The sequence below is a fragment of the Vanacampus margaritifer genome, chromosome 13, assembly GCF_051991255.1.
Source record: "Vanacampus margaritifer isolate UIUO_Vmar chromosome 13, RoL_Vmar_1.0, whole genome shotgun sequence".
Taxonomy (NCBI): Eukaryota; Metazoa; Chordata; class Actinopteri; order Syngnathiformes; family Syngnathidae; genus Vanacampus; species Vanacampus margaritifer.
Window position 1 is genome coordinate 5,853,230 of NC_135444.1, and position 15,933 is coordinate 5,869,162.

The following is a 15,933-nucleotide window of genomic DNA, read 5'->3' on the forward strand; positions in this document are numbered from 1 at the left end:
TGAGAAAATATGTGTGGCTGCTCTACTTTTGTCAACAATGCTGCTACCAAAAAAAAAGATTTCCCATCAAGACAGCCCTACCAGTGAGCCCTCAGTTGAACGGCCTCTGAATTCCATGCCACTGATGATGTAAGAAACCAGAAAGTCACACCCCAGTGAATACAAATGTGATTCCAAACAAATTAACCTTAGTCTGATTGCTAGTCTGTTGTGAAAAGTGAAACTGAGGTTATAAGTGGACATTTGCGCACTGCTAGATTACTATTTGAGTGTTCAATCTTTCACGAGATGTGCAGATGAATACCTGAAGCTTGGATCATTTTGCTGGTACTTCACGAATGTCAACTTGCATCACCGGCAAGCTAAAGACAAAATGAAGAGGTGCAGATTTATTTTTTCTCTGTCTGATCCTAAACTGGTAATTTTTTCCCTCCCTTGTTCTTGACAATTTTGTCAGCATTCTTTCACTCTGAGTTCATTCACTGTCAATGATTTGTTCTTTGTCTTCTTGGAGACAACATTAAATCTATTTCCTTCCCTTTTTTCTCCAGCCAGGATTGTAGTCAGGCTTCTCTTATCACACATGTTGTCATAAACCGCTAGTTTGCGTCATGAAAATGTGATACATTTGATCTAGAACAGGCAAGGGATGTTTGCACACAGAAGCCATCAACTTTGTATATTATTTACTTTTTTTGTTTTGTTTAGCTGATATAATGTGAAAAAATACACATTCTGTATTTAGACACGAGGGCGCCGTGGCTCAGTGGTAGAGTGGTCGTCTCCGTTGTGGGTTCGGTCCCATGCCATTGTGACCATGTCGTAGTATCCTTGAGTAAGGATACTTAACATAGTTCATAGTTGCTTCTGATGCTATGTCATCATTAGGTGAATGAGAAGTCAAATGTAAAGCACCTCGAGGGCCTTGTGAGGTGTAAAAGCGCTATGTAAAATGAAGTACCATTTACTATTACGCAAAAAACATGTATGAATTGTGTGCAATTGGGGTAGCATAAGCACTGTATGATCTGACATTCCCAGTGTTTCTGTGCATATTCAGTACAAATCGCCGTACAGTAGCCTACCTGAAAAATCGAGGGTCCTACTATAAAACACGCCACACACATGGTGGACATACAATAATTTCAACAGGTTGCTTTTTAACGCAATATTTTGCTGAGTTTTTTTTTCAGCCTTACACAAAAATGCACTGTAGCAGCAGGCAACGGTGCCATCAAGATTACCAGTCCTAGAGCCTTTCAAAAATCAATCAATGATCTAACGATATGGTAAAGACATAAACATAGACACATTTCAAATATACTAGTTTAAGTTACATTGAACAGTACGATTGATTCTGAACGACCTTGGCAGATTAGAAAAAGTGCTTTGTTTTTCCACTAACCGACCAATTACATTTTGGTGTGAATGATGCATTGTAGCACTTTTTTTTTTTAACTTTTGAAACATTCAATCGCCAAACATCTACATCTATATTAAATCATTCAAACCCCAAAATGTATAAATACGTTTTAATACTCTGTCATTCACTCCCAAAAACGTATTTATACGTTTTATAACATTTATTTATATTTTTATGCTAGAGCATACAGAAGGCTTTGATGCAGCTTCTGAACTGAATAGGGCGCTTAAAGCATTGGTAATTATTCCAAAAAACGGCCAGCAGGTGACAGCAGAGTATAATAGATCAACCAGGGCCATGCTGCAACAAGCTCTTTTTGCCAGTGTTTTCAACAGGTTTGTGAATAATGATGAAACGCTGCAAAACGGAAACAGATGGAAATGTACTTTTTTTCCGGGTGAAAGAAGAGACTCTAATCTTTCTTTTGGTAGATTCCATATTTTTATAGCAATAGAATACAAATCAGTCAAAATCCAGTAAAACAGCTGGGAGAGAAGGGGGCTGCTTCAGTGAAAATGGCTGGGAGTGAATGAGTTATTTAGGTGCTCTATTTATTATCTAAAGCTTTGGGTCGGGCATAGTGACCCATTGAAAGACTTGTTTTTAGTGTATTTGTTGTCATGACAAGGTACAGGGAAGCCACAAAGTGGCATCTTTGTCTACATGTGTGTTCTTTTGTAACCTTCGCCGAGCTCATTCCAGAGCACAGCTGCAGTGGCTGAAGTCACTCAGTTTGACTTAGGAAGAGCTTAGCAGCTCATTAATGGATAGAAAAAAAGGAAGCTGAGAAACAGAAGTGACTACTAACACAACACTGCAAAGGCTTTCCAAGGGCCAAAGATTGGTCAGAAATGAGAACATTACATAACTTTAAATGTTTTTCATCTAGACATATAGAAAGTTAAGGCCGCAAAACAGTCACAATCGTGCCAAATCTTGAGCAGAGTGTTTTTCATTGTGCTGTGTCATTGACTGGGAACAAGTCCAGGGTGTATACTGCCTCTTGCCTAAAGTCAGATGATAAATATTCCACCTCACCCCTGACCTAGAACACAATACATGATAGAAAAAGTTTTGACTGATATGAAGATAAAAATAAGTTGTGAGAGAGATGTCAATTAAAAATGGTTGCCAATTTCATCATTGTTTCATTAAAGTGACATCAAAATTTTTGATGTCCCAGACATTTTTAAAGAATTGCAATCTTTTGACCATTGTAAAGGATGCTGGTAACTTCTATCATACGTAATCCACCGCATTCTAATTGTCTATAACTGTACAACATTGAGTATGGCCTGTAGCCTATTGAGAAGGGGTATGAATAATTTTGGGCATGGACCGTGTTTCAAATTTATCTGGCCTGTGTCAAAACGATCAAAGAGAATGTAATGATGTTTGTTTTACATTTTGTAATACAGATATTTGTTTTTTGTTGTTGCAGAAATCGGACCCGTTACAATCACAACAGACCCAAAGAAATTCCAGTATGAACTGAGGGAGCTGTATGTTCAGGTGGGTTGACATCAGGTTTAAAGAGGTTTGGAGTCTTGGACTAGCGGCAAATTGAGGTTATGCCAAGACAACTCATGCTAAAACATTTATTTAGTATGGACAATGAAGCCTAGCAAATCAAGTTGTTTCTTTGTTTTGTTTTTTTTGTTTTTTAATGCTGTACACCATTACACTAGCCAGGGGATCTACAGCTCAATATTTTGATCAGTGTTAAAATATGAAAATCCTTCATCTCTTATTCTTTCCCAATGTGGACGTTGCAAATGAATGAAATCTGGACACTCAGAGTATCTTAAAGAAAGCTGTTGGCTATTGTCTGTGCATCCTTGGCATGAGTTTGTGCTAATCTGGTTTTTGAGTGTGTCGCGTGGAGCATGGAAACGATCCAGTTTCCGCTCACTTTCTGCTTGATTCACTAGCATGCCTGTTTGTCCTCCTCTTCTCCTTCCACTTGACCAAATTTATTTCTTTTCAAGTGTACATTTCAGGCATAGACCAATCAACATTTGTTGATAGAAACAAATAATTCATAAATTATTTGGATATACCAATAGAAGGGTTACATTTTTGGCCATTAGGGAGATTTCTGATGACTGCATCCTTGAAATCCTGCAGAGGATGTTTCTCTTTGACCCCAGCAGGCAGCCAGACACAGATATTGACCAAAAAAAATAACAACCCAGAAGGGTAATCACATGGTTTTCTAATCTACTTGCTTTTTTTTTCTCTCTCTGTATCACTCAGTTACGTGACGACTGACTGCACGCTGCACCAGCTTTTAGGTTACAAGAGCATAGAATTTTTGTAATTTAATTAGTACCCTATATCAGTCGAAATTCTTGAGTTGTATGTTTGGACTTTAGACAGGGTTGTGGTTCACATACCAATTGGTCAATGCCCCACCACGAACAGGACAAGCAATACACAAATTTGACAAACAATAGCAACAATTACAAATTGTGTTTAAAGGGATACTTGATTCATTGAGCCATTTTCAGCAGTGAAAAGTTAATATTTTGTCCAGAATTCATTTGATAACTTTATTATTTTTAAATGTACAATTAATACCTTTAAAAAAACATTTTTATTTTAACTTGCTGTCGACTGATGATTATTCGTTATTCGATTATTCGTTACCTAGTAGGTAACGACCAATCATGGCTCGTCAGTAAACTGAGCCATGATTGGTCGTTACTTACTTCCTCAGCACAGGTGATGTCATCTTTAGTCGACAGCAAGTAGAAACATTAGTTTTTAAAGGTATTAATTGTACAATGCAAATAATGAAGTTACCACATTAATTATAGACAAAATATTAACTATTTACTGCTGAAAAAAATGATCCCTTTAATCAAAACTTGACTGTTTTCAGCTGTGTGATAACATGCAAAATGCATGTAATGGTTTGCTAGATCTGGTCAATAATTTAGCAGACAAGATTATTATGGCTATTTTAAATGTTTTGGACCACCGTGTAAACTGAAGACATGATGTCAGTTTTGAGTGTGTTGGCATATGATAATAGTATAACTGAGTCAAATGTGTCATGGGTGATGTGTTGTGATTCTTCTGCAACACTATTTAATTGAACTAAATCAGTATTTTTGGTTGATCAAACTGTATATTATCTCTGTATACTTGGCTAATTAACTTTTTAATGTGCTAATGATATCGTTTTCATTGCCAGGGTGGTGGTGACTGTCCAGAGATGAGCATTGGTGCTATAAAAATTGCACTGGAGATCTCACTGCCCGGATCCTTCATTTACGTTTTTACAGATGCCCGGTCCAAAGATTACAAGCTCACCTATGACGTCCTTCAACTCATTCAGCAGAAACAGTCCCAGGTTTGTCTGATATTCTTTATTAAAAATATAATGTGATACTATAGACTGATTTGTATTGTGTGACTGTAGGTTGTATTTGTCTTGACGGGGGACTGTGACGACAGGACTCACATTGGCTACAAGGCATATGAGGAAATTGCTTCCACCAGCTCTGGACAGGTCTTCCATCTAGACAAGAAACAGGTCAATGAGGTAAGAGTGTTACTAAACAAAAATGCAATAGTGCATTTCTGTACTGCTCTGAACTTTGAAGTGCAAGTTTCAAGTTGTCTGAGTCATGGGGAAAATATTTTGATTCACAAAGGCATGCCTTGGCCACGGTGATAAAACCACTCAGTCATAGTAAAGCTGCAGATTTAAAAAAAAAAAAAAAAAGGCAGACAATTTACAACTTCTTATTATGTATGTGTCTTTTATGGAACTGGAATACAGTTCTAGTTGTCAGTTAATAAATAAATTAGGGATCTAGTTAGTGTCAGTCTTTACAAATTATTTTTATTTACTCAAAATAGCTTTGGACTGTTACTAGAATTGGACATAACTGATGAATGGATCTTTAGTTATTCAGCTGATGTGTGGAATTAATTGGAGTTAAATCATGTATTGAAGCAATTGATTTAAAATGGAGCACAATAGCTTACTGCTGCTGATTTAGTCTCAATTACACAGTATTTGGTCTAAACAAGATGGACTCACAAATTGTAGATATTGTAGATAGATGATAATCATCACCGTGTACAGATTTGCTGTCAACAACTAATGGCGATATTATTCATATCACAGGTTTTGAAATGGGTGGAGGAAGCTGTGCAGTCCTCAAAGGTCCACCTGTTGTCAACTGATCACTTCACTGGCGTCAGCAACACCTGGCTGATCCCCTTTGACCCCAGTCTCAAGGAAGTCACTGTTTCCCTCAGTGGCCCCACACCAGACATCCAGATTATAAACCCACAGGGTAGGCTAACTGTTACATTCGTTCAAATGTCTACAAGATTGCATTTATCTCAACTCAACTTTATTTATAGAGCACTTTAAATCTCTTTCAATGCCAAGTGTTTTCCTAAAAGAAAACCCCTAAAGTGCAAGCCAATTTAAAGTGTTTTCACTCATTTCCAAGGCTGACAAGAATGTGTTATGACTAAATATACATGGAGTTTATTTCACAAAGGAGGTTTAGTGAGAACTCTCGGTCAAGAAACCCTGAAATGTGGGAAACTCTGCATTTTCTGGAAAGAAAGGGAGGTAACTGAAACCAGAGGAAAAGAGGTAACTCTAGCCTATTTCACAAAAAGAGGTCATTTAAGCTCTCGGTAAATTACCGACTGGTTGGTTGCAGGTTTTTCACAATGAACTTTCAGGTTTTCTGTGTCCCCGCCTCCTTTCAGCCACACACATTTCAGTTCCTCACATCACAGCATATATTGAATTCCGCATTTTTCTTATAACCGTTTGAAGAATTTCATATTTCATATTTTTATATTTCATCTTAAGTCAAGTGCGCTTGTCCCCCTCAGGATTGCAATTAAATGAAATTAATTAATGAGCTACAATTGAACAGGTTGCCCTGTAATATTATTGTGATTGCAAAGGACTACAATTTACGCAAATTAACGCATTGACCTGACCCCCGAGCAGCAACGTCCTCCCACGCCGCCTTCCACTACGGGGAGCCGCTGCAGTGTTGCACTTTTTTTTCCTAAAGGCATGTTCAAATTTGCCATATGATCGCATTTAGATTTCCAGTTAAGAGTAGTAAAAAATGCGGAAGTAGAGGGCGCCGCCGCGCTCTGCACTTCCCCGTTGCCATGGTGAGTCGACGAATCGGGGCTCCGTTGATGTGGACTTTTTAAGTGTAGTGGCAACGCCAGGTGAAACAACCCTGTATTGATATAACTACCTGTAATAAGCTGTTCTGGAACTGAAAATGTAGAGTTTCCTATCTCAGGGAATGTCAACTCGCTGTTCAGGTTAGTCTCAGTGTTTGTTGAACATGCTTTGTGAAATGGACCCATGGTGGTTACCATATGAAAGATTGGATTATGCGCTTTCATTTGAAAAAAAAAAAGTTTGGTTCTACCTTATTCCGTTCTTTAGTAATCGCCATTTGAAAATAGCTTGGTTTCACTGAATTCACCAATCTCTTACAAAATAAGGAGAAAATTAGCTTTTTGTAAAAAGATGTGTTTTCTGCACAACATTTTTTGGTTTGTGACATTTCAAGCATCTCAACAGTCCTTCCCTTCATCAAACAAGAATCAAAACAATGAAAATGTGTTGATGAAAAAATAATTTATTTACAGAAGATGTGTGTCAACATGTTCACATTTGGTAAATTACTTACAAAACATTTGACAAATTATCACAAATGTGTTTGTGTAGATGTGTTTTAAACCCAATATTTTTTTGTGTGGTAAAGAGTGAATCAAAAGAGTGAAGCGCAAAGGATCATTGCAGGATCTGCACACATTCTTCCTGTTTTAAAGCAAAGAGAGCAACTGCTGCCATCAAGTGGTCACCATTAACCATTACAGTGCCTCCCGGGCTTCAAAAAGGAGGAGAGATGCCAAAGAGTCTACTCTAATAAAAAACAAAACATAATTGACGAGAAAACTTGTCACTGGCACATTAAATCATGCTTTTAGCTGACGATAATTCTCGTCAGTGGCACGAAAAGAGTTTTAAAGAAAACCATTACTGCATAAAAAGTGTTGTACATTGAATAAAAATGAGTCATACAAACAAAAACATAACAACAGTAAACACCATAAAACACAAAGCAATACAGAGACTCACGCTGGGTCAAAAGCCAATCCAGGCCTTGATTTCTTCCAGAGAGCACAGTAACGAAAAAGTCATCTGCATAGCAGTGGGAGACCATGTTTTCTTAAGATGGAACCCAAGAGCAGCAAATAAAGTACAATGAAAACATCAGGGGCCCTAAAATTGAACCCTGTGGCACACCATACAACAGTGAGGCAGAATCAGTGACCATTATTAGAGACATTTTTATTACACAAGACAGGTAGAGATAATTAGAACCAAAAAAAAACTTTTTGTAAATGCTATATTTAACTCTTTGACTGCCAGACGTTTTCAGAAACGGGATGTCGCCAGTGCCAGCCGATTTAAGCATTTTGACTGATCTTTCAAGGTCCACAGAAAATGTTTTGTTTGGACTATGGAAACACACATACTACCAAATGAAAGATTGAACTCTCATCTTTCATCAGAAAAAAAAGTTTGTTTCTACCTTATTCCGTTCTTCAGTAATCAACAATAGAAAATGGCTAGTTTCACCGAAATGCTCTGTTTTGAAACAAAAAGCGGAGAAAAAGAGCTTTTTGTGAAACGATGTTATTTCATGCACTCTAGTGAATTCTACACTTCTTTTTGTCCATGAATGATGCCACAAACACCTAAATAGTGCTTTACTTCTGTAATACACCACCACCAACAATGAAAAAGTGTTTTTAGATTGCAAAATACGTTTATTTCCATTCAACAGTGTAACAATTTGACAAAACAATTTCGCAAACTATTTACAAATGTGTGCAACTGTGGCACTATTTACAATTATGTCGATGTTTCAAATACAGTTTTTCTTTTTGTAACACTGCCCTGCGTGCAAGGAGACGGAGCAGGATTTGCACAACAGATACGTTTCACTTCGATTGTCCGTTTCGCGTGCAGACGTTACACTTTCTTGACGGCCTTTTTTTCCAGGGAATAGCAAGTAGCAGACTGTACCCACTCCTCCGATGAATATGCATTGGACTCGGGGCACTCTTCGTCGTCCGATTGAATGTCCGCCTGAGCGTGCTCGGTTGTGCTCCGCGTTTTACGGTGTTAGCATCGCTAGCCCGTGAACCTTTATGACATCGTCATAGCCGCCGCGTCAGCGCTTCCAACTTCGGCGTCAACCTCGGAGTCACCATCATCATCATCGATGATGATCATCGTCGTCATCAATGTGCTCTTTAGCGTTGGTCGATGCCTTTCGTCTTTGAAAAAAATTCCCAAGTGTGAGCTGCTGCAACCGGTCGCCATTGTTCGCTTCTTCAGCCATCTAGCTCCGCCTCACGTCTTCTACTGCCGCGTCAATGCTTCCAACCTCGGAGTCACCATCATCATCGTCGATGATGATCATCGTCGTCATCAATGTGCTCTTCCGCGTTGGTCGATGCTTTTCGTCTTTGAAAAAAACTGCTCGAGCGTGAGCTGCTTGCAACCGGTCGCCATGTTCTCTTCCCTTCCCCAGCCATTGTCCCCTCTAGCTCCGCCTCATGTCTTCTACTGACGCCTACCCAATCTTGTCAAAAGAGAGTCATTGCTGCCATCTAGGGGCCAAAAATAGTCATTAGGCTAACTAGATCTGCTTGAAACTTTCACCACAGCTGGCCAAGGCTTTCCTCCACCCATTTCCCCCAAAAAATTGGAGAACGTCTTTTAACGTCCTTGGCGGCCCTCCGTAGGTTTTTACTAAACGTCATTTAACGTTTTTGGCAGTCAAAGAGTTAATCATGCAGGAGAAGGCTTTGGAAATGAATTTATGTTGGCTGCATCTGTGGAAGGGCCAATTATCACCCCATGTCGATGTTTTGCCTCCAGGGAGGATCATGGGGAAGAGTGACGGTCTGACTGAGCTGTTACACATTCCCAACTCTGCAAAAGTTGTGAACATCAAGGACCCGCAGACCGGGTTGTGGTCTATCAAGGTATAAGATCCAGTCTCTACCTGGTAATGTGAATGAAATTGGAGCATTCTACCAACAATTCCCAGCCCTAAACTGCCTTTTAAAAAAAGAGTTACAGCAAGCGCTTCAGCACTGTAACCTTCGATTGAGGTCACAAATCAGCGGTCATAAATCTGGGCCTGGGTTCTTAAATAGATTTACGGCACTAATATTTTAGTGTGTCCAGATACAATGATACCAATCATTTTGATGTGCATGTTTTCTGCAAGCAGTCTAGGTAGATTGAGAGGCAGTATGTTGAAACGAAGACATTTCAGTTGTTTTGTTTGGGCGTTCATTATGTAGCACCACCCTTGCACAGAAATGAAATTAATGACACCCTTCTATCAAAGTCAAGCCAAATGGGACACACATTTCACTACAGCATAGTGACAACACCAGATGTTGGAAAATGACAAGCATTTTTAGTGATTTGTGGATGGGTTCATTTAATTCTCTGCTGTGACACTTAGCCTCATAACTTCATTGTCAGTGTCAGTGTCAGTGTCAGTGCTCTCTTGATTTACTGGGAAACGTATGAGCTGAAGGACTGGGGCATCACTTAAGATTGATCCCAAATGACTCAAGTCCTCAGTAATTCATTTTCTTCAAGTTCACTGTTTTAGTTGTACATAAGGATTTGGCTATGTATTGACCCATTGGAACACCCATCATAGCCAATGAAGTCATAAATAATGAGCTCTTTTGTTGCTCCTAAATTTCACCGCTTTAGCGTACCAAGACAATTTTTTTATTTACAATTTTATGTGCTCAGCTTTTCTATTCCAGCACTACTGTGTCCACAGAAATGTGTCATGCATGAAGAGTCCAATTCTGTCTTACAGTGTACAATCTAGGTCACTGGTTCCCAACCTTTTCCGTGCACACAAAGTTTACCATGATTTTGCACCCTAACTAAAAATTTACTTTTAGCATAATGAGATTCCGGGCTTCCCTCCTCCCTGTAGTGTTGAACTTTTGGATTGTATTTAATATTAATATTAGTTTAATAGAGTCAGAATAGAGTCTGATTGGTGAATCTGTTTATCGCTGTGTGTATTCAGTATGTTTTCATTTTATGCAGTAGAAAGAAAAAGTAACTTAACAATACATTATAAAAATATAAATATGACAGCGATGACATCACAAAATTTCTTCCATAACAAATCAAAGTTCTGGGTAGGTTTCCAAACGAATCAAAGTATAAAAGCAGTAGCTGTTTCAAATACAACCTCAACTAAAAGACAAAATTCTGATGTAATGATCAGATGCCCAAAACAATAATTCTCATAAAATATAATTCCCTTTTGACTCATCATGCTCAGTATAATGGCCAGCTCTCATGTCTCGCTTCCAGTATATCGTGTCCAACAAGGTCCTTCCATTTGTCACGCAGAAAGGCAGACAGGCAGGCGCTCTGTATTTCCAACTTTTTCTTCATATTTCAAACATGGAAAAGTTTTGGAGAATAGAGAATATCAAGCATGCTATGTGTTACTACCTCTGGAAGACCTTTTTTTGTGATATGTGATATTTTCGTTAGATTTTTGTGGAGCTTTGATGGAAGCATAATCACAATGACATCTTTCATCCAAAAGCTTCTGTCTCATTTAATCACTTACTGTATCCGTCTTGTGTTCTCAACTTCTCATTTATCTCATTAAAAAATCCTGCTTTCTTGTTCATGGTGTTGACAATGGAGACGTTTCCAAATTCAACTCCTCCACAGTGCTTTCAAGCCTATAAATAGGTCTTTCTCATATGTTTCCCAGGAGGTCTAAAATAATTGTGGAAACATACAGGACTTTATGGGGATTTCACTTGTTGCCATGCTGGGTTGTGTTTAGCCCAGTTGTATTTCATCATTGTTTTTTTCCAAAACCTATACTTTGCCTTATTAGATGGAGTTTCATCATTCTTAAGTAGACTACCATCATGCACTCTCTTTCATGTTAGGCAAATTCTGCTGACAGTTCGAATGCACACACTGCCAAGGCTGTGACACCTCCAAGGTGTTTTACCTTACCACACCCTAACCTATACTTTCATAGTAATTACTTTGTCTCCATGTGCAGGCATCAAAGAAGAAGACCATTTGAGCCATTAGAGGCATCTGATTATAGTGCTTGTGTGTGTCTAATTCAAGTATGAATGCCCGACTGATTGGGTCATTTTCAAATTGGGGAGGTCGTATAAGATCAGGTGTAAGATGTTTGAATGTCACACAGTTAGACTTAATCTTATTGGCTTGTCTACACAAAAGACTTTTACAGAATAGAGGTCATGTCTGTTCAGCTGTCTGCCATTAAAAAGGCAACACCAATTGTTAAAAATGGTTAACAGCAAAGATTTGTAGTGAAATTCAGTCAGAGCATTAGTACTAGTAAGAGCAGATCCCAACTATAATTAGACATACATATTAACAGACACAAATATACCGAGCGCCACGCCATGACAGTTAAGGACACGAAAAGCCAAGTGCAGTCAATTCCATTTAGTAAAGAATTGCTAGATCGGAGGAAATAGACTGGATGGAGTGTATCAGCATTACTCAAAATGGACAAAAGCCCATGAAAAACATGCACACAGTGCCTGGAAGTAGTTAGTAAGTAGGCTTGAATCCATGGGAAGGCAAACAAATGATGTGAAAGTAGCTAACAAGAAGGCTAAAATTGCAGCTAGGCTTTTAGTAATAGTTAAACTTAGCTAGCTGCTAGCAAGGAGGCTAAAACTCACGAGTGGTCTTCGATTACCATTTATTTGAAAGCAACTAACAAAGAATGTAGCAGGGCTAAAACACAGTCATTCTTTCGTGAGTGAAGATTGATCTTGGTTTTGGTTCCATCTCCTCTTTTAAATTGTAGACTTCTAGCGAAGGAAGACACTCAGTTCGCATCTCAGGTCTCAGCAGCATAGACTTCCGAGCTGGGTTCTCCCGAAGGCCCATAATGGACTTCAAAAAGACGATCAGTCGTCCAGTTCAAGGTTGGTGTCTTTCATTCATTATTTTCAATTTTGTGTTATTGTCTTACAAGTTTGTGATTGTTACAATTCAAGTATAAATTATATTAACTTCCCAGGTATTCCCACCCACATCCTGCTGAACACAACTGGGCTTTCTCCACCTGCTCGGCCTGATAGGCTTGAGCTCTTGGCTATAACAGGCAAAGTTATTAAAACTCTGCCAATCCGCTACTACCCTGAACGACAACCATACAGCCTCTGGAACGTCACCGATTTTATTCCGCCAAATGAAGCGTTCTTTCTGCGGGTGACAGGATATGACCGGGATGGTTTTGTTTTCCAGAGAGTCTCTAGTGTGTCCTTCTCAACTATTATACCAGGTAAGTAATTGAAGTTGTACATACTATTGACAATATGAGAAATGAAGGGTTAACATTGCTTTCTGATGTATCTCTTGTTAGATGCCCCCAAAGTGCTGATGCCAGCAATTACCCATGGTTATTATCTCCAAAAAGGGTCTGTTAGATGTCAAGTGGAAAGCCTGATTCCCTTCACCCTACGCTTCAGCAATGATGGAAGACGACTTGGGGTGGATCAACTATTCAGGTTAGCAGTGACGCTGAGGACATGAAACTGTTCTAAGTTACAGAAAACAGGGAAAAAAAGTGATTTCACGTTGTGCGTACTATCCTCCAGCAAAATGAAACTTTACTTGAATGTACTGCACTGTATTGCTGGCTATCCTAAAGCTTTGAGACTTGGTTAATTCTAGAGAGTCTGACACGGCATCATGGGAAATAGAAGTGGTGACTTCAAAGGATGAAGGCTACTACGAGTGCATTGCTGTCAACAGCGCTGGGACTGGACGAGCTCGCACCTTCCTGGATATATCAGGTAAGCGCATGTTATACACACGTCACTCACCCTTCTTATGAACATTTACTTGATTATTTACAAATAACAGTATTCACAAACAACAATCACCCCTAAATACAGTCAGATTGCAGGACATTATGCATATACATTCATGGACATGCTGGCACATGGATACACACACATACACGCTCACACACTCTAGGGACCACAATGGAAATAAGCCTATGGCTTTATTGTGTTTTTATCCCTTTGGCAGCAGTTGTGTCATATGTTTGTAAACATGCTTCGTTTGTTGTCAATAAATATTTCAATTAATCAATCAATTTCACTGTTTTTGTTTTTTCAGTCAGTAGGAAATATTGAAATTGGAATGCTGTTTTTGATATATTTTTTTAAATGAATCTGAATTTCAGATCGTAAAAACTAGTTAACAGAAAACATTGACACAATGAAACTATGTGAGTCATTTGCTTTTAGTTGTGGCATTAAACAAATACAAAACACATTTGTCATTATTTAGAAATCTTCTATGGAGCTATATAGCTTCTATATGACACCACGAGTCCCAGCACGATCACTAAAGTCATTTTAGTCTAAACGTTGCTTTCCAAACTTTCTTTTTTTTTTATACTCCCCCAAGCCCACCTCGAAGGAGGCCAAGGATAATGTAAGGAAAACAGTTGAAACTCTGAAAACCTTCAGTGGCTTCCAAATGTTGTCATACCCCTTGAACATTTTCAAATTTATTAACGTCAAAACCACATATGTAATTGTAGTTAGTGCATTTTATTTCATACTCCATTATATAAACTCATATTATGATGTCTCTCCTTATGCAGAGCCTCCTCCCTCTATCACAGTCCAAGGCAATGTAACAGCTTCGCCCGGATCCCAAGCTATCCTCACCTGCCATGTTGTCAGCACAGTCAGCTTTAACCTGACTTGGCTAAAAGAGGGTCTTGATGCTCGTCTGAACCGTCGGGTCCACGTCTTGTCTAACCTTTCACTTCAAGTATCATCTGTAATGCCAGACCACTCAGGCTGGTATGAGTGTATTGCTGTCAATGAAGGAGGGATGACAAAAGAGCGAGTCAACCTCATTGTGCAAGGTAAGGAGTGTGTTTTTATATCAATGTCTGCTTTCTGTTGGGTAAACATAGAGACAAGTATTAAAGGGATAGTTCGGGTTTTTGGACATGAATCTGTATGGCATCCGCCCCTAAAATGGTGTGCAATCAGCACTGACTTACCGCTGGCAGCGTCCTGTGACACAAGATCTGGTCAGGTTTTGGTCTAGACGAAAGTAGTCCGGCAAGTTGGCTGGGGTCACAGAAATTAAGCGTTTTTCTTCTAAGAACTATTTGTGTTCAAAAGAGTGATGATACATTTGCATCACCAAACTGCACATTAGAAAAAAGTCAGACTCCATTACCGCCGGGCTCTATTTTTCTGTTCGTATCACTGCGCGGCGCACTGCATCCAGCTGATAGACGCGCACAAACCAAGTTGTTTAGATTTGGAAGTGTTTACTTGAAGCGAGAGAGCTAATGGAGAGCGATAGCCATTAGTATATACCATTACGATTGTATAGACTTTATAAGCTTGTATAATTAAGGTGTGTTCCTGTGTTGGACATTCTGTTTTGCATTCTTGTGTCCGAATCTTTGTGAACGCATCGCACGTCTCGCGGTGGAAACTAAGGGACTCATCCATACATTGTTGGTAACGGGTGCTAATTCGGCTTGCAAGTAAAGTTTATTGAGTTCGGCGTTGGCTACGGCCAACATTAGCCGGTTGTGTGAAGACAAATAAAAAGGTGAGATTACCAACCACGTCTGATGGCAGCGTTCTTGTGACACGTCACACTATATTATATTGTTCTAAATGTAAAAATGGTGCGGACACGTGATTTCCCCGGCTATTCCAAATTTCCCTGAATCTCCGCACGCTTGTCACTACTTTCCGAGCACTTCAAACAAGTGCACCCCATTTGTCAAAATTGTTAGTGAGTCCTCCGCTCTCTCGGCTGATCAAGTTGTACCACTTTTCTATCCCTCCTCGCTCTCTCTTTCTACCCGTTCTAATTCCATCTGACGAATATCAGTATCAGTATATTCGGGTTCATAAAGATATCCCCTTGGCTCAGTGCTAAAGACATTGTTGTAGTCAGAAATGTTATCGTGAGTTCTCAAAGTTATAATTACGGTGAAACGCGCGTCTGTCAGCTGGATATGCAGCGCGCCGCGCAGTGATACGTACAAAAAAAATAGTGCCCGGCGGTAATGGAGTCTGAGTTTTTTTTTTTAATGTGCAGTTTTGTGATGCAAATGTATCACTCTTTTGAACACAAATTGTTTTTAGAAGAAAAACGCTTTATTTCCGTGACCCCAGCCAACTTGCTGGACTACTTTCGTCTCGACCAAAACCGAACCGGGTCGCTGAGTCAGTGCTGATTGCACACCACTTTAGGTAAGGATGCCATACAGATTCATGTCCAAAAACCGGAACTATCCATTTAATGCGTTTCAAGGACATTGCACATATTTTTTTATTTTTTATTTTTTATTTTTAAACTGTGC

General features: G+C 39.2%; 1 protein-coding gene and 1 long non-coding RNA gene across 4 annotated transcripts in view; one reads left to right on the forward strand and one right to left on the reverse strand.

The window, feature by feature from the left end:
* Nucleotides 1-15,933, forward strand: part of hmcn1 (hemicentin 1) — a 94,156-nt gene that overhangs the window by 13,528 nt on the left and 64,695 nt on the right. For all 3 annotated transcript variants that reach the window (XM_077583200.1, XM_077583202.1, XM_077583201.1), the window contains exons 2-11: nt 2,865-2,935; nt 4,623-4,781; nt 4,851-4,973; nt 5,565-5,736; nt 9,390-9,496; nt 12,379-12,499; nt 12,595-12,858; nt 12,940-13,084; nt 13,251-13,372; nt 14,194-14,463. In XM_077583200.1, the coding sequence (XP_077439326.1) occupies nt 2,865-2,935; nt 4,623-4,781; nt 4,851-4,973; nt 5,565-5,736; nt 9,390-9,496; nt 12,379-12,499; nt 12,595-12,858; nt 12,940-13,084; nt 13,251-13,372; nt 14,194-14,463 (1,554 nt within the window). The remainder of the gene's footprint in view (nt 1-2,864; nt 2,936-4,622; nt 4,782-4,850; nt 4,974-5,564; nt 5,737-9,389; nt 9,497-12,378; nt 12,500-12,594; nt 12,859-12,939; nt 13,085-13,250; nt 13,373-14,193; nt 14,464-15,933) is intronic.
* Nucleotides 4,821-15,203, reverse strand: LOC144062161 (uncharacterized). Its single transcript, XR_013296353.1, has 3 exons — nt 14,605-15,203; nt 14,261-14,412; nt 4,821-4,949 (listed from the first exon to the last, which is right to left on the reverse strand). It is a non-coding gene; the product is annotated as an uncharacterized LOC144062161 (long non-coding RNA).